Raw genomic sequence first — 20,621 nt, forward strand, 5'->3', positions numbered from 1 at the left:
GGGAAGATCCCACATGCCGCGGAGTGGCTGGGCCCGTGAGCCATGGCCGCTGAGCCTGCGCGTCTGGAGCCTGTGCTCCGCAGCGGGAGAGGCCACAACAGTGAGAGGCCCGCGTACCGCAAAAAAAAAAAAAAGTAATTTTAAAATTAACTTGCTTTTATTAAAAATTTATTTGTTTTTAATTAAAATTAAATCAAAACATCCTTTTTGAGAAGAGGAATAGGCTGGGTAGATGGATGAGGTAGTAGCTGAAGGAAGAAGTGGGGTCAAGATCATTTTTTAAAGATGCCGAAGATACAGATAGGTCCTGTTTCAGGCGTTGAGCCGTAGGTCTCTGTCGAGCCGCTCAGCTCGGCCCTCGGAGCGTGTGGCAGCAGCAGGTGACACGGTGGAGAGCGCGGAGCCAGTGCCTGTGCTGCTGGGCCTCTAGATGGCCGCCCCAGGCCGCCTGGGCAGGGCGGCAGCACCTCCTCCAGCCGCCTTTGTGCCTCTGCAGCCCAGCTGGTGCGGCTTCACCCTCGTGGCTTCAGGCTGCTTACGGAGAGACCCTTCCTGAGAGCAGGGAGTGTGCCCAAGCCACACGGGTCCAGAGGAGCTGCCCTTAGTGGTTAGCTGTTCTGCTAAAGCCAGAGGCTGCTCCATGCAGGTGAGACCTCTGTGGAGCAGCCCTGGGCCGGGAGCTGGCCACCTGGTGCAGCCTGAGCACCCTGCGGATGCTTCTGGCCTTTTCCTTGAGATTCCTGTGCACTTTGCAGAGTTCTGGACCATTTGAGAAATAAGAGAAAAGCCAGCAGATGGACGCCAAGTTACCACTTCTGTTCCTCATGCGGTGGTGTGGGGGGATGTTGTTTCAACTCTCAGTGGAGGGCTTCCTCTTTCCAAATCAGAGTTAGAACTGCTCACCCAGCGGGAAGCAGTGCTGGGTCAGGGCAGGACCCCAGGAAGGACCCCACCCCCACCCCCACCAAATAACCCTGCCTGCCTCACTAAGGGGCAGAGCAGAGAGGATGGCTGAGCCCAGTTGCCCAGCTGAGCCCCTGGGGAGCAGCAGGGCGGGGCCCAGAGGGAGGCGTGAAGAGGGGAGAGGGAACGTATCCCCGCCGTTATGGTTCCTGGACTCTCCCATCCTCGCTCTGATAATTCCTGAGTCCACCTTCCGTGCTCCAGGATTTCGTCTTCCTCTTTTTTGTCCCCTTCCCCTGGCAAATCCTATTCTCTGGCAGCTTCCTGAGGAGGTCTGCGTGGGTGGCAAGGTTGGGGCTCAGCCTGAGTGCATCGTTCTCCTTCCTGCTGGCTCTAAGCTCCCTCTGGTTTCCAGTCCAGACTGGACATGCGTCTCCTGAAATTTTGAAGACTCCATAGGTGTCTTCGTCAACTGAAAAAAAAACGCACAGCCTAAAAGCTGAGAATTATGTTTTATTTGGCGGAATTTCTAAGGACTTCAAGCCCTGGAGACAGGACTCTCAGATCGCTCTGAGGGACAGCTCTAAAGAGTGAGGGAGGGGCCAGGATATATAGGAGTTTTTGCAACGAAGACCAGGTAGTCGGGACTTCAAAAGCTTACTGTTCATTAAAGAAGACCACACATCTTAAGTTAAGGAATTTAGCACTTTTCTGTGTATGGAAAGATGCAAGAGTGTGGGCTCGGGACTTCCCTGGTTGGTGGTGCAGTGGTTAAGAATCCGCCTGCCAATGCAGGGGACACGGGTTCGAGCCCTGGTCTGGGAAGATCCCACATGCCGTGGGGCAGCTAAGTCCGTGCACCACAACCACTGAGCCCGCGCTCTAGAGCCTGTGATCCACACCTACTGAAGCCCGCGCGCCTAGAGCCCGTGCTCCGCAACAAGAGAAGCCACCGCGATGAGAAGCCCGCGCGCCGCAACGAAGAGTAGCCCCCGCTCGCCGCAACTAGAGAGAGCCCGGGAGCAGCAGCGAAGACCCAACACAGCCCAGAAAAAAAAAAAAGAGTCTGGGCTCATTGAAATCATTCCTTTGATCTGCACCTCAGCTGTCTAGGGCCAGGATCCTGTGCTTTTCCCATCCTTGAGGGTGGCTGCTGTGGCTGAGCCGCTTTTCTCTGTCCTGAGTTCTCTCAGGGCTCACAGGGCAGGGCGGCCGGGGAGGCTCTAGTGGCTTGATGGCTGCAGCACCCTTTGTTTACTGACAGGGCAGCAGCATTTTTCATTCACATCTTCTAGTTCCTAGTTCCAGCCCTGCTGCTGGCAAGGCTGATGCCACAGGTCTGCAGCTTTCCTTAGGGGCATTTGAGGGCCTTTTCTAATCCTGTTGTTCTGGAATTTCCCAGTAATGTAACTTTATCCCCTGGGTTAAGATTGGGGAATCTCAGAAGCAGCACCAATAATCCAGGAGAGTTTTATAGTCAAAGAGTTTGGGAGGAATTAGTAGTAAATAAGTATAAAACTAAGCAAACAGAACAAGGAGGAGGGGCTGGGAGTCTCCTTGCACTGACCCTCCACCTGCCTGGTGGACGCTGTCTCCATCCAGGCCTCTCTGAGTGTTACAGAACGCAAGTGTGTGTGCCCAAAGCACAGTGGGGCCAAACAAACCGAAACGTCAGAGTTTGGAGCGGAGAAAGGTTTTTTATTGCAGGGCCCTGCAGGGAGAATGGGTGGTTCATGCTCAAAAACCCCAAACTCCCCGATTTCAGGGGAGAAGTTTTATAGGGAAAATTGGGGGTGAGGGCTGCGGAGTATGTGGCTTTCTTCCCATTGGTTGGTAGTCAGGTAACAGAGCAATGCTCCAGGAATCTTGGGCTCAGCCTGAAGTTACTGTCCTCCTGGATGGATGCCTTAATTCTGCTGAAGAGCTCAAAGATACTGTTACGTGTATCCCTTGAGGAGGGACCAGGACCTGCACCATTGGTTCTTGACTGCCCCTCCCTTGTTTCTTCAGCCCCTCTGTTCCCTGATTAGCAACTGTTTGAACCTGCCCTTTGGAACATGTGGAATGTCAGGGAGGCTGAATGAAGCCTATTTCCTACAAACAAGAAATAGTCGACACAGCAAGGCTTTTGTGCCCTGGAGGCCTCCAGAGGGTCCTTCTGGGTTTCAGGAGCTGTGTGTCTGCTTGTCCACCCTCCTCCTCCAGGACCCTGAGACACAGACCTGCCTCGTGCACCTGGCCTGCTTCCCTGGCCGCCCACCCTCTAGGTTCATTCCACGTACTTTCTACCTCTCGTCTTGTCTTCTTTGCATTATGGCCACAGACCTCTATGTTCCATCTGCCGTGTTTAACTGGAATGGTTATTCCCTGCATAAATTATATAAATTATTAGAGCAGTACCTGTTTTTCTGAAGAATAATTATAAAATACTGATAGAGATCTCAGTCCCTCCATCTAGATGCAACCTTGTCTAAGTACAGCAGCGGCTTGTGGCTCAGCTTGCCACACACGTGCACAATTCGTGTGTGTGCGCGTGCGCACACGCAGAGACTGGACGGGGAGCCTTTCCGTGTGCTCTGGAAAAGCTTCTGTGCCTTTCTCTGGGGCATGCTTCTCCCTTGTTGCTCGGCGAGTCTTGTCTTGTTGTTTGGAGTCTGGTGGGCACCTCTCCACCCGTGTCCTGTGGGACCTCGTGCCGGCCTTGGGTGCTGCGCTCTGAGCAGGCTCTCTGGCCTCTGCCCCTGGCGGCCCTGCACCGTCTGCTGTGCTGGTCACCGTGGGGCACGTCCACGGTACGGAGCTGCCCCATCTCATCCTCGTCGCGACCCCATGAGGTGGGCGCTGGCCACACCTCGTCTGGGCCCCTCTGTGTGGATCGGGCATTCCCTCATACCCGGCTGCCCGCTTGGCTTCAGAAGGCCCTCTTCTCTGGGTGACGGGGAGCAGCCACCCTACAGCCAGGCGAGATCCTGTCCCCTCCCCTCCATACTGGGCCGGCCGCGCGCTCCACCAGCTGTTTCCTCTAGACTCGCAAACCCAGGCTCTAGCTGACCACAGTGACCACCTGGTGCTAGGCCCTTGCTGGGGCCATGTGGGGGGCTACCAGGAGCCATAGGGTCACAGTGGCTGACCTTGGTCCCGGGCTTACTGTGTGCCAGGCGCTGCTGCTCTGCTTTATACACAGCCTCGTGGGGAAGGCGGACACTCAGACCTCCATGTTCAGATAAAGCAGCCTAGACACAGAGACGTTAGGTAAGGTGCCTGAGGCTGCACAGCATGTCCCGTGTAGCTTGGTGCCAGGTGTGCTCCAGGGCAGTCAGCCTCACAGGATGCTCCCGCCAGGTTCCTGCCTGCTCTGGCCCTGGGCACCCTCACCTGTGTTCCCAGATGTGCTGAGTGTGGCACCAGGCATTGTCACTGCACTGCTATGGTGGGCTCTGTCCTGGATGCAGCAGGACATTGGGTAGGCCTTTCCCAGGACCACAGCTGTGACCCCGTGTCTGTCAGAGGGTCAGGCAGGGAGCACAGTGGTATGAGATTACATGTAATGGGATCAGGATTATTTTGTGTCTGATCTTTTTTTTAAAAAAAAAAGTAAATTTATTCATTTATTTATTATTTTTAGCTGCATTGGGTCTTAGTTGCTGCGTGTGGGCTTTCTTTCAGTTGTGGCGAGCGGGGACTACTCATCGTTGCGGTGCACGGGCTTCTCGTTGCGGTGGCTTCTCTTGTTGCCGAGCAGGGGCTCTAGGTGCGCGGGCTTCGGTAGTTGTGGCTCGTGAGCTCTAGAGCGCAGGCTCAGTAGTTATGGTACACGGGCTTAGTTGCTCTGCGGCATGTGGGATCTTCCCAGACCAGGGCTCGAACCCGTGTCCCCTGCATCGGCAGGTGGATTCTTAACCACTGCGCCACCAGGGAAGCCCCTGTCTGATCATTTTTATCAAATGAATAGTACATCATTTACATATATTGGTATCTTAATAATAATTTGCCTGCATAACACTTCAGAACTGGTACTGCATTGTAAACTGCTGATGAAGCATCTCTTCAGTCTGGGAACAAGCTGGATCTGTGCTTGTTGACATGTGGGGTCAGGAAAGGCGTGGAGAGGGGAGGACGAACCTGATGGAGGTGAGAGACATGGCAGGTGAGTACGAGGGCAGAGGAGAAGCCAGAAGATTAGGAAAGGTTTCGTAGAGAATGGAAATAGAGTCAGAAAATGTGGGATGTCAGAGTTTAGGGTATGAGGAGCCAGGAAAAGATATGATAAAAACATTGAGGTTCTAGTAGTCAAAATGCCGGTTGGTCACAGAATAATCACATTTTTATTCTGTTCCAAGGTCTAGCCATGTTTGGTTTTTGCCTGTAGATCTGCTTCCTAAGAGGCAGATTATTCAAGTAGCTTCCTGAGCGGTGGAGAAGTCTCATTCACCTCCAGTTGCTTGCACTGTGCCCCTTCAGGTACCCAAACACAGCCTGTGAGCTGCTGACGTGTGACGTGCCGCAGATCAGTGACAGGCTGGGAGGGGACGAGACTTTGCTCAACCTTCTTTACGACTTCTTGAACCGTGAGCCGCCTCTCAATCCTCTCCTCGCCAGTTTTTTCAGCAAGACCATTGGCAGTCTCATTGCAAGAAGAACTGAACAGGTACTCATCCGCCAAGCCCGCGAGATGTGGGAGGGAGGCATGGCTGACGCCGTCGCATCTTGCCCTCAGCCACTGCTGTGTGACCCGTGCATCAGGCTGGGGGGGGCAGGCTTCTGACTGTTCCGTGGGACACACTTGGAGTGGTGTGGGCTGCTGCTGTGGGAGCTGGGATTTGATTAAGAAAGTGGCTTCCCAAGAGAGACTTCCTCTGGCCAGCTCTGGAAGAAGCAGCACCTCTGCCACCCCTGGGAGCTACGCAGGGCCCCGCACTAGGCCAGCTCCTCCTGTCGCTGACCAGTCATGGGTGTGAGATCCAGGACGTGCCTGCATCATGGCAGGACATTAGGGTGTCTGCTGCTGCATCTGTGTGGGTGGCGGGTGCCTGTATGTCTAGTGCACTTATTGTTTCAAAACAAATAAAAGGAAATGCCTAGAACTTCCCTGGCCGTCCAGCGGTTAGTATTTCGTGCTTCCACTGCAGGAGGCATGGGTTTGATCCCTGGTTGGGGAACTAAGATCCCACAAGCCGCGCGATGCAGCCAAAAAAAGAAAAAAAGGAAATGCCTAGTAATAGGTTTCTGTAAAGCAGGGAGTGAACTCGTTTCATTCAGCTGGAGCGTGGGCCTCCTGGAGGCCGCATTTGCTCCACAGTTGCTCCTGCCTCGCATCCGCCCTGGCATGCTTCAGCACCACACACCGTAGATGGCACAGAAGGGGCATGAGGTTTGCTGGCACCTGTGCCTGTTACCTGCTTCAGGAGTCGGCCTTGTCAGTCTTTCACCTTTATCCCTGCTCGCCATCGCCCAGGCACTGTTTCAAAACAAACACCAGACGGCATGTCATTTCTTTTGTCACTATTTCAGTGTGTATCTCTAAAATATAAGGACTTCCTTTTCCCCAGGCATTACGCGTGGTCGTAACTAGGATGTACATACGCCGTGGTCAGCTTGAATGGCTGAAGTGAGAGTGGTTGAGCCAGTTTGCAGTCCCAGCAGCAGAGCGTGACAGTTCCTGCTCTTCCACTTCCTCTCCAGCCCTTACTATATTATCAGTCGGTTTATCTTATCTCTTCTGATGGTGTATATAACAGCATTGTGCTTTTAGTTTGCATCTCCCTGGTGACTAGTGAGAATGAGAACCTTTTCGTATATTAATTGGCCATTTGGATACTTTTTGTGTGAAGTCTCGCCCATTTTCTATCAGTCTGTCTCTTTGCATTTGTAGGAATTCTCTCTATTTCGTGGATACAAGTCCTTTGTTGATTTTTTTTGGGGGGGCGGTGCGTGCCACGCAGCTTGCGGGATCTTAGTTCCCTGACCAGGTATTGAACCCACGCCCTCAGTAGTGAAAGCCAAGAGTCCCACCCACTGGACTGCCAGGGAATTCCCCCTTTGTTGATTTTGTGTTGCAAACATCTTTTCCCACTCTGCTTGCTGGGTTTGGTTTTGTTTTTTACTCTCTTAGTGGTATCTTTTAATGAGCAGAGATCCTGATTTTCATATAGTCCAAGTCATAACTCTTTTTATTTCTGTTTGGTTTTTTTTTGTTGTTGTTGTTTTGTTAAGAAACTTCTGCCGACTTCGAAATCATAAAGATAATTCTCTTACTACTCTTCTGTGTTATCTTTTAGAAGCTTTATTGTTTTACCTTTCATATTTCTACCTACAATCCACCTGGAATTGATTCTTGTAAATGGTGTAAGGTTGAAGTTTTTTTCTTAATATGGTTATCCAGTTGACCCAGCACTGTATTGATAAGGCCGTTCTTTCTCAATTGCTTTACAGTGTCCCTCTTGTCATAAATCAAGCAATCACGTGTGTATATGTTTCTGTTCTACTGTCCTGTTTGTAATTATGAACACAGCACTATTTAATTACTGTAGTTTTGTAAGTTTTGATGTTCGATAGAATTAGTCCTCTCACTTTGTTTTTCTTCAAGGTTGTTTTTACTATTCTTTGCCTTTTGCATTATTTTAGGATGAGCAAATTTTAGGGTGAGTTTGTCAGTTTCCACATTCTCCCCTGTTCCCCAGAAAAACCTGCTAAAATTTTGATTAGGCTTGCATTTCCTAATAGATTGGGGTTGGCTAATGATGGCCCACAGGCCAAAACCAGCCTGCCCCTATTTTGTAAAAGAAACTTTACTGAAACACAGCTGCTCCCGTTAGTTTACATATTATCTATGGCTGCTTTTGTGCTATAGCGAGAAGCTGAGTAGTTAGGGCTTCTTTAATTTCTCTCAGTAACCTAGTTCTTTGGGTAGCGGTCTTACATATTTTTCGTTATGTTTATCCTTAGGTATGTGATATTTTCATGTTATTCTAAACAGTGTCTTTTTTAATTGAAAAATTTTATTGAGATAATTGTAGATTCACATGCAGTTTTATGAAATAATATAAAGCTATCTTTTGTACACTTTGCCTGGTTTCCTTCAGTGGTGACATTTTGTAAAATACTAGCAGAAGATCACAACCAGGACATTGACATTTTACTTGTAGTCATTTGTGTGTGTATATGTATTAAGTTCAATACACTTGTGTAGGTTCGTGTCTCCACCATCAGTCAAGATACTGAACGGTTCTTAAACCATAAGGATCCTTCGTGTTGCCCTTTTATAACTACTCCCACCTTCCTCTGGCCTCTATCCCTTCACCCATCCCTAACCTCTGGCAACCACTAGTCTCTTTCATTTCAGAAATTTTGTTTTTTTCAAACTGTTATTTAAATTAAATCATATAACATATAGCCTTATGGCTTTTTTTTCTAGCATACATCCCTGAAGAGTCATCCAAGTTGTTGTATGTATCAGTAGTACATTCCCTTTTATTGCAGAGTAGTGTTCCATGGTGTGGATGGAACACAGTTTGTTAAACCAGTCACATGTTGAAGGACATCTGGGCTGATTCCAGTTTTTGGAAATTATCAGTAAAGCTGCTGTTCTAATAATTTATATTCTTTTTAAATTTTTTTTTAATTTTTATTTTTGACCACACTGCACGGCATGCAGGATCTTAGTTCCCCACCAGGGATCAAACCCATGCCCCCTGTAGTGGAAGCATGGAGTCGTAACCACTGGACTGCCAGGGAATTCCTCATATTCTTTTTTTAAATCTATGTATAAGATCATACCATCTGTGATTAATGACAATTTTATTTTGTCCCTTATAAATCTTACACTTATAGTCTCTTTTTCTTGCCTTGTTGCATTGTCTGGAACCTTTAATACATTGTTGAATTGAAGTGGTGATAGTGGGCCTCTGTTTTATTTATTGCCTCTGAGGAAGAGCTTTCACTGTTTTACAATTAAGTATGTTGTTTGTTGTGGAGTTTTTGTAGATTTTTTTTTATAAGACTATTCCTAGTCTTTTTAGTTTATAACATGAATGTTGAAATATATGAAATGTTTTTACCTAGTATCTTTTGAGTTCATCATATGATTTTTTTCTCTATTCTGTTAATAGGTAAATTCCGCTGATTGGTTTTCTGATGTTAAACCAACCATGATTTCCTGGAATATACCCAACTTGATTGTGATATATTATGCTTTTTTTCATATTGCATTCTTTTTAAGACTTTTTGTATCTGTGGCCATCAGTGAGATTGGCTTATAATTTCTTTTCCTTTTCTTTTTTGTTTTTTAATTTTTATTGGGGTATAATTGATTTACAACGTTGTGTTAGTTTCAGGTGTACAGCAAAGTGAATCTATTATACGTATACACATATCCACTCTTTTTCAGATTCTTTTCCCTTATAGGCCATTACAGAGTATTGAGTAGAGTTCCCTGTGCTATACAGTAGGTCCTTATATAATTTCCTTTTCTTAAAGTGCCCACATCAAGTTTTTGGAATCAAGGTTTTATGTCCTCATACAATGATATGGGGCATCTTCTCTCATTTTATGTTCCCTGGAAGAGTCCTGCATAAGATTGGGGTTATTTTTCTTTAAATGTTTGATAGAATTCACTCGTAAAGCCTTTAGAGCCTGGAGTCTTCTCTATGGGGAGGCTTTTAATTAGAGATTTTGTTTCTTTTGATGCTCTAGAACTCCAGATTTTCTCTTTCTTCTTGTCAGTTTACATGAGTTTTTCAAAGAAATTTTTCATTTTTCCAAATTTACAGAAATTGGCATAAACTTGTTCCGGATAACTTCTTGTAATAGTGTCTATATCTGTAGGGTGTGTAGGGATGTTCCCTGGAGCCTTCTCTGCTGTTTTCAGTCTTTCTCTCTAGGAGTTTAATCACGCTTTTCCAAGAACCGCCCCCCCCACCCCGCGCCTCCCCACCCCTGTTGGCTCTCTTCTCTCTCTTCCTCCTCCTTCCCCTCCTCCCCTGCACTTCTGGCATGAGGATGGTTGGGGTCCCTCGCCTCTTCCGTGTCCCCATTACCCCCAGTAGAGTCCTGGGTCTGTGCAGTGGCCTGGACTCGCAGGCACCTCATCTCTGTGGCCAACTGAGCCAAGCTTGCTGACACGTGGCCACGAAGGCCTCTGCCTGGGCTTCTCCCACCCCTCTGCGCTCAGGCACCACACCCTGTGACTGCACACTCAGCCAGCCAGCTGCGTTGTGTCTTGTCGGCTCTGGTCACCAGCCAGCCGCACCCCTCCGCCTCTGCTTTTCTGAAACCTCAGTCCTTTCCCTTCAGCCACCTGTGGGACCTGTCAGCTTTCCGGGTTTGTGTCCCCTGTCCGGGAGCTGTCAGTGATGGCCACCCCAGGCTCAGCTTTGTCTGCACTGGTCATTTCTGCTGGGAAGACTTGAGCTGTTGCGTGTGGAGTGGTTGCTGTGCCATCTGACTCGGGTGCTGGGGCTGCACTGGTGCCCGGTCTCGGTGTGTGGCGAACTCCGCCAGCCCGGGGTCCTCTCAGGCCCCCACCGCCTCGTGGACTCACGTGTGTTCAGGTCTCTGCCTGTCATTGCTGGGGGGCGGCAGGGGGGGCTTTCTTACAACTCTTTCCACGTCTTTCCATTATTTCTGCTCACTGTTGTTGAAAATGAATCTTTCCCATGGCAGTTCTTGGGGGCAGCATCTCCTGGTGGTCAGGGTCTGCCCTGCTCACCTCTCAGGGGCTGTCTGGTTGCAGGTGATAGTGTTCTTGAGGAAGAAGGACAAGTTCATCAGCCTGCTGTTGAAGCACATTGGCACCTCGGCCCTCATGGACCTGCTGCTGCGCCTGGTCAGCTGCGTAGAGCCTGCTGGGCTCCGGCAGGAGGTCCTGCACGTGAGTGTGTGGGCCCCCTTCTCCCTGGAGCCCCTCCCCGTGTGCGCAGGTTCTGCACATTCTCCGAGTGTGGAGTAAGTGCCTGGTGTAAGGAGGCTGGAGCTGGTGAGGCAGCACCGGGGTGCCCAGCACCCCAGCTTTCCACCCGGCAGGACCTTCCCCTCTGGATGAGAACCCCTCGGGGGTTCTCGTCAAGGCTTGTATTTGAGACTGGGTCTGGCGTCCGCACCTTTTCTCTTGTCCTGCCTCAGTCCATTCATTAGCAGAGAGCAGAAGTGGGCTCCTCACTTGTGCCCCACCCCCAGGGCTGCTAGGTCCCCACCGGGCGCTGGTCCTCTGCCCGAGCACGTGCCCAAGAGGAGATGGTCGCCGAAGAGGATTCCATGCAGAGAAGTTTCGAAGAGCGGAGTTGGCCTGTTGTTTGTCCTGGAGGGTGTGCCTGTGTCTGTCCTGACGGTATTCACAGTGAGAGGGGCTACCCATAGCTCCCCGAGGGCTTTCCCACAAAAGGGGAGGATGCTCAGCCCAGAGAAGCCCAGGAAATCAGTGCTGGACAAACTGTTGGCTGCGGTTTGGCAGGTTTTGTTTGTAATGCAGCTTAAAATAGAATAAGTAAACCATTGGTCCTTCTTGACAGTTTTCCAGCTCCTGGAATTAGGTGACAGTTGTCACTCTTAGATTCATAACTCGCTTCATTATGGAGCAGCCTCCCACTAAGGATTAATCATAGTAGCTGATGTGGCGCAGCGAGAGCAGCGTGAACATCAGCCGTTGTTGAACGTTAGTGGGAAGCCTGCCCTGACTACACTGAGCCCACTTTGGGGTAAGGAAGTGCGTGGAGGAGCCGGACTGACCTGGAAAGGCCCGGGTGCTGCAGGAAGCAGCTGGGCTGTGTGCTGGGAGAGCCCCACCAGTGCGGGTGGCTCCAGGCTCCGCTTTGGAGATGCCCTAAAAACAGAGCTCGCGTGTGTTTAAGAGTCTGAACCATCAGGGCACGTGGAAGGGGATTCCCTCCTTTACCATCTTTGGGTCACTCCAGAATTCGGCCGCTGCTTGTGCTTTCTGGGTCTGGGTGGACGCACGTGTTGGGTGGAGTATCTCTGTGCCAGAACCTGGCGCGTGGATCTCTGCTGCACCGAAGGACTTTCCTTCCGTTTCGTCAGGTGTGAGCAGAGCCACTTACAGGCCTCCTTTCCCTTTCAGTGGCTTAATGAAGAGAAGGTCATCCAGAGACTCGTGGAATTGATCCATCCGAGTCAGGATGAAGAAGTGAGTATGGGACTCGTGGACCCCGCCTTTGAGCAGGAGCCCCTCGCTCAGGGCTGGCAGAGAGCGCTCTCCACTGCTGTCTGAGGGGGGCAAGTCGCTCCTCTCCCCAGATGCTCTTCTTCCTTTAATCAAGCACTGACTTCTAGACTTCCTTTTTCAAAAATATAATACATACATATTATAAAAAAACAATCTGAATAGAATTGTATTAGTTATCTATGGCTGAGTAACAGATGACCCCAAAACTTAGTTGCTTATAACAGTAAGTATTTTTTATCTCGGTTTTTATGGGCCAGGGGTCATGGGTCCTCTGCCCAGGGTCTCTCAAGACTGTGGTCACCTCAGGGCCCAACGAGGGGAGGGTCCGCCCCCAGGGGTCACCGGTGGCTCTGCAGGACTCAGGTCCTTATTTTATTTATTTATTTATTTGTTTGTTTATTTTTATTTCTTGGCTGTGTGGCATGTGGGATCTTAGTTCCCTGACCAGGGATCGAAGTCACGCCCCCTACCCATGCCCGTTGCATTAGAAACACAGAGTCTTAACCACTGGACCACCAGGGAAGTGCCAGGACTCAGCTTCCTGAGGGCTGCTGGCTGAGGCTGCCCTCGGCCCCCATGCCCCCTGGGCCTCTCCGTAGGGCGGCTTGCGCCTGCTGCTGCGTCCTCTGGGACAGGCACCTGACCTACAGGTGACAATCCTCGCCGGCGGCATCCCGCTCCCGTGAGTGCTGGTTCTAGCCTGCACTCGAGGAGGTGGGGTCTGCGGGGCGTGAGCTCCGGAGGGAGCGTGTGGGGTGGCAGTGGGGCTCCTTCTCTCAGCCCCTGCCCGCTCCTCGCGGTATCACTGTTGAGAGTGTGGAGTGTATCCCGATAGGCCTTTTCCTACACGTGACAACTGCACACGCATGGTCTCCTCAGCACTTTGGAGAGCGCTGGTGCTGACTCATGTCTGAGCCTTTGCTACTGCCTGGCTGTGCTGTTAGGGGCTCTTTTGGCGCACGGGCCTGGCCAGGCAGCCAGGCAAGGGTGTCTGTGCTCCATATCGGGGAAGGGAGACGCCCCTCCACCAGTGTGAACTCTGTGAGCTGACTGGCCCCTTCCCAGTCCCCGAGGCAGCTGGGAGGCCGCGGAGGCAATCTGGCTGCTTTCAGTCTCGCCTAAGACAGTCACGAAGCTCTTCCTTCAGCTCGGTTTCCCATGGCGTGCATGTCAGGGCTGCTTGTTAGGTGCTCCCTGCGCTGAGCTGGCGGCTGCGTTTCTCTCTGACCCTGTTCTCGGCTCCGCAGACGCACCCCCTCGCGGCTGGCAAATGCACCGAATCAGAGGTTCTGCATTTTTATGGGCTTAATGTTTCTCTAGAAAAGTTGAGTCCTTTATTTTCTCTGTAGCAACTCTCCTGTTTTCATGAGCTCACAGGACCCACCCTGTGAATTAATAGCCACTTGTTGTGTCAGTACCACGGGCACGCTCACGGTGTCTGTCTGAGGGTATAGGGCAGTGTCTGTGTGGCGTGCTCGACCGTCGAGGCCCCGTGGGAGCTCTTGGGGGGCGGCCAGATCTGCGCCCTGCGGTGAGAGGCAGGCCAGGCGTCTCTGAGACGAACCAGCTTCGAGTCCAGCACCTCAGCGGACCCGCCACAGGAGCCGCTCTGACCGTGCAGCAGGCTGGCCCTGAAAGCAGCTCTTCATCCCCGTCTTTTCAGAGGCAGTCCAACGCTTCTCAGACGCTCTGTGACATCATCAGGCTGGGCAGGGAGCAGGGCAGCCAGCTGCAGGAGGCTCCAGAGCCAGACCCCCTCCTCACGGTGCTGGAGTCGTGAGTGTGGGCTGCCGCGCTGGGGGGCCTGGACTGGGGGCCAGGGACACCGCCACCTCCTCTGATCATTTCTGAGGAACTTGCCCCGATCCAGAGTTAACTTGATGGGCCTCTTTCTCACGGGAGGTGTCTCCTGGCAGGTTCAGACAGTGCGGGCCCCCGGGGCAGCCGTGTCCTAAAAACCCTGGGTGCATGGCCTGAGCCCCGAGCGGGGTCTCCCCGGGATTCAGGGCACTGCTCCTTCGGCGGGGGTGGGGGTGGGGTCTGTGCACCCACCCGCCAGGCAGTGACCTTGCGCATGTCTGACAGGCAGGACTGCGTGCAGCAGCTGCTGAGGAACATGTTTGACGGAGCCCAGACCGAGCTCTGCCTCGTCAGTGGGACCCAGGTGTTACTGACCTTGCTTGAGCCCAGGCGGGCGGGGTGAGTGTCTCCCGAGAGGGAAAGTGCTGCCACTTCAGTGATGCGAGGTCCAGGGGAGTGGCCGGTTGTGCTGTTTGTGTTCTTAATGTTTCTAATGATGCGAGTGATCATGGGGATAGATTCTCCTGGTTGAAAAGATAAACTTTATGGCTGTAAAGTCCCCTTTGACCTTCGCCATCAGTCACATTCCCACCTCAGCCCAAAGGCACCCCCTGTTGCCAGTTTGCAAAGTGTTTATAGATGTGTGTGCAGAACAGGCACGGCCAGTGGGCTTCCCCAAGGACTGTCCTGATGAGTACCCCCAGCACGTGTGTGTGTATGTGTGTGTGTGTGTGTATATGTATGTGTGTGAATAGGCACGGCCAGTGGACTTCCCCAAGGACTGTCCCGATGAGTACCCCCAGCACATATGTGTGTGTGTATGTGTGTCTCTGTGTGTGTATATGTACGCGCGTGTGTGTGTATACACGCATGTGTGTATGTGTGTTTGCGTGTGCACTTTTGTCTGCTCTGTCCTGTCACATGCCGTGCTGGTGGTCTGACTCCCAAGGAGACTGCAGTTCCCGCGTGTCCTCGCTCTGGAAGGAGCTTCACTGTAGCCCCCAACACTGATAGCCTATGCTGTTTTTTTTAAAGAAAAAGAACAACCAGAAAATAACAAGAAATTGACTTACTCTCAGTGGTGAGATTATTAGCAGTTTCTTTCTCTCACTCTGGTACCCAATACATATTTATTAGTTTATTACCTAAAAATAGAATTATGATGTTATCTTCATTTCCTCTAGTTAGAAACCAGAATATTGCTTATTCATCTTTATGAGCCCAGGAAGGCTGGGCCCTTCCCGCAGGAAGTGGAGACTCTGGCGAGGGCCTCGCCTGCGATGCAGGGACAGCATGACAATGCAGAAAACAGACGAGCCAGTTCATTCTCTGCTTTTTTATCCTTTTATGGCCAGTCCTGTCTGTTTCTCAGCCGAGGAGTGGGGTCGACAGTGAAGGTTTTCAAGGTGGGAGGAGAGGGAACAGAGCTGGTTCGGGGGTGTGACGCCCACAGCCCGTCAGGGCCGTCACCTGGGCGCGGCCTCACCCCCATATGGTCAACCGCCTCCCTGGAGACGACAAGTGGGCACGTCGGTAGGGGTTGTGGTGTAATGGGACCAGCGTCCCCATATCCAGCTGCCTCTGGTCCACAGGATGGAGGGCTTGCTGGACTCCTGCTCTCAGGGACTGGATAGGCTGTGTGCCGTCAGCTCCGGCGTCCTGCGTGGCATCGAGCCACGGCTGAAGGACTTCCACCAGCTGCTGCTCAGCCCGCCAAAGGTAAGTGTCCCGAGCAAAGGTCGGGGGTTCTGGAGACCTCGTGGGCTGGGTCGCTTGCAAGGCAAGGACCCCACTCGCCACCCAGGATGACAGGCGCACTCAGACCCCATCTGCCGAGTGTCCATCTTCTCTCTGGAGAGTTGGACGGTTCGCCACCCACCCAGGCAACTCCTGCCTTCTGACAGGGGGGTGTCCGAGAGCCCGAGTGCACTGGAGACCCGGCCTCTTGAATTGGGGGCACCCAGCCAAGGGGTCAGGGGGTCCCAGGGGAGACCCTTTGCTCAGCTGAGCAGCGGTGGTCACGGTGAGGAGGACCCAGGCCCTCTCCACCTCAGTGCCCTGGGCACAGCCCCTTCGCCTCTCCTGGTGCCTCTCTCTGGCACCCGCCGTGGTCTACCATACTGTTCCTTACATTTATCAGCTTGCTTGTGGTCTGCCTTCCCCACTAGAAAGGACTCATGAAGTCAGGGATTCTGGAACATTCTGCTAATGAAAAGGTAGACGCACTGTGCTCTGTGTGTGGGATCACCCTGTCTCACGAGGCCAGCCTTGTCATCAGTCTCCTCCGTCTTATACGCTGAGGTCACATCCCTTCGGCTGGCAGGCTGAGACCAGAGTGCCCTAGGCACCCAGGAGCAGCGGCCCACCCTCACTCAGTCCCGAGAGCCCTCGGGAGCGGTGGGGCTCTTAACCTGACTGACCCCTTGTTTCCTCCTGCAGACCGCGTTGCCTTGAGGACCCTTCCCCGGCTGGGCCACGTCATGCAGCAGCGGCCCTGGCCCTTCGATCAGGGCCAGGTCAAAGACAAGCCCACACATGGATGGTGATCACACTGGTCACAAGGCTCTAACTGGGCAGTCCTTTTGTGTTTGCAGAAAGCAGCGATCCTGACCACCATTGGCGTGCTGGAGGAGCCCCTGGGTAACGCCCGCCTGCATGGAGCTCGCCTCGTGGCTGCCCTGCTGCACACGAACACGCCCAGCATCAACCAGGAGCTCTGCCGGCTCAACACCATGGGCTTGCTGCTGGTGAGCGGACACCTGCCCAGCCTGGGGCCTCGGGGCTGGGCAGCCGGACCTCAGCACCCAGGTGAAGGCCTGCCCGAAGGGAGGCTCTGGTTCAGTCCCGGGACAGGCACAGTCTATGCAGAGACCCCGTCCTGCCCCCCGGGCTTGACGCCAGGTCGCTGGTGAGGCGCACTGAGCGACGCTGGGACCCGCCTCCGTGAGGGCTCATGCAGGGCTGCCCTGGAAGCAGAGGGAGTGGGTACTGTCGTCCCTCCTTCTGATTTCTGCCTTAATAGCGAACTTGGTAGCTCTTCAGCCTAAAACGCCCTAAAGCGCTGCTCCTCGTCCCCACAGTAAAGGCGGAGCCTGTGGGGAGCTCCTCTCGTGAGCACGCCCTGGGGGTCTGAGGGAGGGTCTGCAGGCAGTGGCCACAGGGCGGTGCTGACAGGGAGGGGTCTTCGCCCAAGCTGTGCCCCTGGCTGATGCATCCACAGCCTTCTCCTCAGCCTTGCCCTTGGGCCTCTGCTCCCAGGAAGCTGAAATATCCTTAAATTTAAATCTCAATCCCAGAAGGAGCTGCCTTGGACCTGGGCCTGAAGGACTGCCTGCCTCAGGAGTCCTTCCAGCGTTTGGAAGTCACTGGGCTCTGCTGTGACTGTAGAACCTGGATGTGGGTCAGAGGGCGACTAGGAAAGACCTCACTCATTTCCTTTCCTCTCCTCCAAGAAAGTTCTCTCTCTCCCACTCCCCCTTTCTACTTTTCATTTATTGTGGCAAAATATATGTGACATGAAATACGCCATTTTAATAACTTTAAAGCATATGGTTTAACGTTCACGTTGTATAACCATTACCACTACTTCCAGGACTTTCTCATCTTCTCCAGCTCTGAGCATTAAACACTTGGTCCTCATCCCCCCACCAGTCCCCAGCCCTGGCACCCACCCTTCTGCTTTCTGTCTCTGTGGATCCGACTATTCCAGGGATTCCTATGTAAGTGGAATCAAACAGTATTTGGCCTTTTCTGTCTGGCTTATTTCACTTAGTATAATGTTCATCCATGTGGTAGCATGTGTCACAATTTCTTTCCTTTTTAAGGCTGAATGATATTTCATTGTATGGATATACCACGTTTTGCTTATCCATTCATACTTTGGTGGACAATTGGGTTGCTTCCACATTTTGGCTATTTTTAATAATGCTGCTATAAACATGGATGTACAAATATCTGTTTCAGCCCCTGCTTTCACTTCTTCTGACTACATACCTAGAAGTGGAATTGATGGGTCATGTAGTAATTCTATGTTCAACTTTTTGAGGCACCCACACGCTGTTTTCCCCAGTGGGTACACTGTTTTCCGTTCGCACCAGCAATGTATGAGGGTTCCAATTTCTTCACTAACAGGTGTTTTCCATTTTTTTAATAATAGCCATCCAGATGGGTTTGAGGTGGTATCTCACTGTGTTTTGATTGGCGTTTCCTTAATGATTAGTGATGCTGAGCATTTTTTCATGTGCTTTTGCTGGCCATTTGTGTATCTTCTTTGGAGAACTGTCTGTTCAAGTCCTCTGCCCATTTTTGAATTGGGTTGTTTGTTTTTTTTTGTTGTTGTCGAATTGAAGGAGTTCTTTGTATGTTCTGGATATTAAGCGCTTAGATACATGATTTGCAAATATTTTCTCCCATTCTGTGAGTTGTCTTTTTACTCTCTTGATGGTGTCCTCTGACGCACAAAAGGTTTTCATTTTGATGAAGTCCAGTTTATCTATTTTTTTCTTTCTTTTTTTTTTTTTTTTTTGGTGATACGCGAGCCTCTCACTGCTGCGGCCTCTCCTGCTGCGGAGCGCAGGCTCCAGGCGCACAGGCTCAGCGGCCATGGCTCACGGGCCCAGCCGCTCCGCGGCATGTGGGATCCTCCCGGCCCAGGGCACGAACCCGTGTCCCCTGCATTGGCAGGCGGACTCGCAAGCACTGCGCCACCAGGGAAGCCCTGTTTTTTGCTTTTTTAAAAATTAATTATTTTATTTATTTTTGGCTGCGTTGGGTCTTTGTTGCTGTGCGTGGGCTTTTTCTAGTAGCAGCGAGCGGGGGGCTGCTTTTCGTTGTTGTACGTAGGCTTCTCATTGCGGGGGCTTCTCTTGTTGTGGAGCACGGGCTCTAAGCGTGCAGGCTTCAGTAGTTGTGGCTCATGGGCTCTAGAGTGCAGGCTCAGTAGTTGTGGCGCACTGGCTTAGTTGCTCTGCGGCATGAGGGATCTTCCCGGACCATGGCTCAAACCCGTGTCCCCTGCATTGGCAGGCGGGCTCTTAACCACTGCGCCACCAGGGACGTCGCAAGTTTATCTGTTTTTTTCTTTTGTTGCTTGTGCATTTGGTGTCATACCTATATCTAAGAAATCATTGCCAAATCCACTGTCATGCAGCTTTCCCCGTGTGTTTTCTTCTAAGTACTTTATAGTTTTAGCTCTTTCGGGTCTTTGGTCCATTTTGAGTTTGTATATGTATGCAGTGTAAGGTAAGGGTCCAACTTCATTCTTTTGCATGTGGATATCACAGCACCATTTGTTTTGTTTCATTTTTTGAATGTAAGGTTCATGTGTAGGTTATATTTCTACTTCTTTATACCCTATTGCATGCTCACCACCAAAGATTTCGTTTCCATCTGTTGCCATATGGCTGATCCCCTTTACCCATTTCGTCCTCCTGCCTACCCCGCCCCTTACCACTGGTAACCACTACTCTGTATCTACATGTTTGCTTTTGCTTGGTTTGTTTATTTTGTTTGTTTTTTATTGATGAAATTATATGGTATTTGTCTTTCTCCATCTGACCTACTTCATTTAGCATAATACCCTCTAGGTCCATCCATGTTGTTGCAAATGGCATTATATCATTCTTTTTTATGGCTGAGTGATATTCCATTGTATATATGTACCACATCTTCTTTATCCATTCATCTATTTATGGGCATTTAGGTCATTTCCATATCTTGGTTATTGTAAATAATTCTGCAGTGAACATGGAGGGGCATATATCTTTTCAAATTAGTGTTTTTGTATTCTTTGGGTAAATACTCAGGAATGGAATTGTTGGATCATATGAAGGTTCTATTTTTAATTTTTTGAGGAACGTCCACACTGTTCTACAGTGGTTGCACCAGTTTACATTCCCACCACCAGTGCACAAGGTCCTCTCTTCTCCCCACCCTCGCCAACACTTGTTATTTCTTTCAGCACCTTCTGTTGAAAACACTATCCTTTCCCCACTGAATGGTCTTGGCATCCTTGTTGAAAATAAATTGACCATATGTTTGAAGATTTAGTTCTTTGGATTGTTTATCGTTAGTGGGAAAAAATGCAACAGAGTTTTGTGTGTTGATCTTGTATTCTGGAACTTCGCTGAATTTGTTTATTAGCTCTAACAGTTTATGTGGAATTTGTACAATTTTCTGCATATAAGATTGTATCATTTGTGAACAGAGATAATTTTATTTGCCTTTTATTTTTATTTTATTTTTTTGAATTTTTGAATTTTATTTTTTATAAGCAGGTTCTTATTAGTTATCCATTTTATACACATCAGTGTATACATGTCAATTCCAATCTCCCAATTCATACCACCACGACCACCACCACCACCCGCCGCTTTCCCCCCTTGGTGTCCATACGCTTGTTCTCTACATCTGTGTCTCTATTTCTGCCCTGCAAACCGGTTCCTCTGTACCATTTTTCTAGATTCCACATATATGCGTTAATATACAATATTTGTTTTTCTCTTTCTGACTTACTTCACTTTGTATGACAGTCTCTAGATTCATCCACGTCTCTACAAAGGACCCAGCTTCATTCCTTTTTATGGCTGACTAATATTCCATTGAATATACGTACCACATCTTCTTTATCCATTTGTCTGTCGACAGGCATTTAGGTTGCTTCCGTGACCTGGCAATTGTAAATAGTGCTGCAGTGAACATTGGGGTGCATGTGTCTTTTTGAATTATGGTTTTCTCTGGGTAT

At 50.6% G+C, this 20,621-nt stretch overlaps 1 protein-coding gene across 1 annotated transcript in view; it reads left to right on the plus strand.

Moving 5' to 3' along the window:
• PPP6R2 (protein phosphatase 6 regulatory subunit 2) overlaps positions 1 to 20,621 on the plus strand; it is an 82,631-nt gene that overhangs the window by 40,843 nt on the left and 21,167 nt on the right. The window contains exons 6-12 of the mRNA XM_028490789.2: positions 5,365 to 5,551; positions 10,634 to 10,771; positions 11,975 to 12,040; positions 13,743 to 13,855; positions 14,165 to 14,278; positions 15,472 to 15,598; positions 16,474 to 16,626. Coding sequence (XP_028346590.2) covers positions 5,365 to 5,551; positions 10,634 to 10,771; positions 11,975 to 12,040; positions 13,743 to 13,855; positions 14,165 to 14,278; positions 15,472 to 15,598; positions 16,474 to 16,626 — 898 coding nt within the window. The remainder of the gene's footprint in view (positions 1 to 5,364; positions 5,552 to 10,633; positions 10,772 to 11,974; positions 12,041 to 13,742; positions 13,856 to 14,164; positions 14,279 to 15,471; positions 15,599 to 16,473; positions 16,627 to 20,621) is intronic.

Source organism: Physeter macrocephalus, chromosome 6 (assembly GCF_002837175.3).
Source record: "Physeter macrocephalus isolate SW-GA chromosome 6, ASM283717v5, whole genome shotgun sequence".
In the NCBI taxonomy this organism is placed as follows: domain Eukaryota; kingdom Metazoa; phylum Chordata; class Mammalia; order Artiodactyla; family Physeteridae; genus Physeter; species Physeter macrocephalus.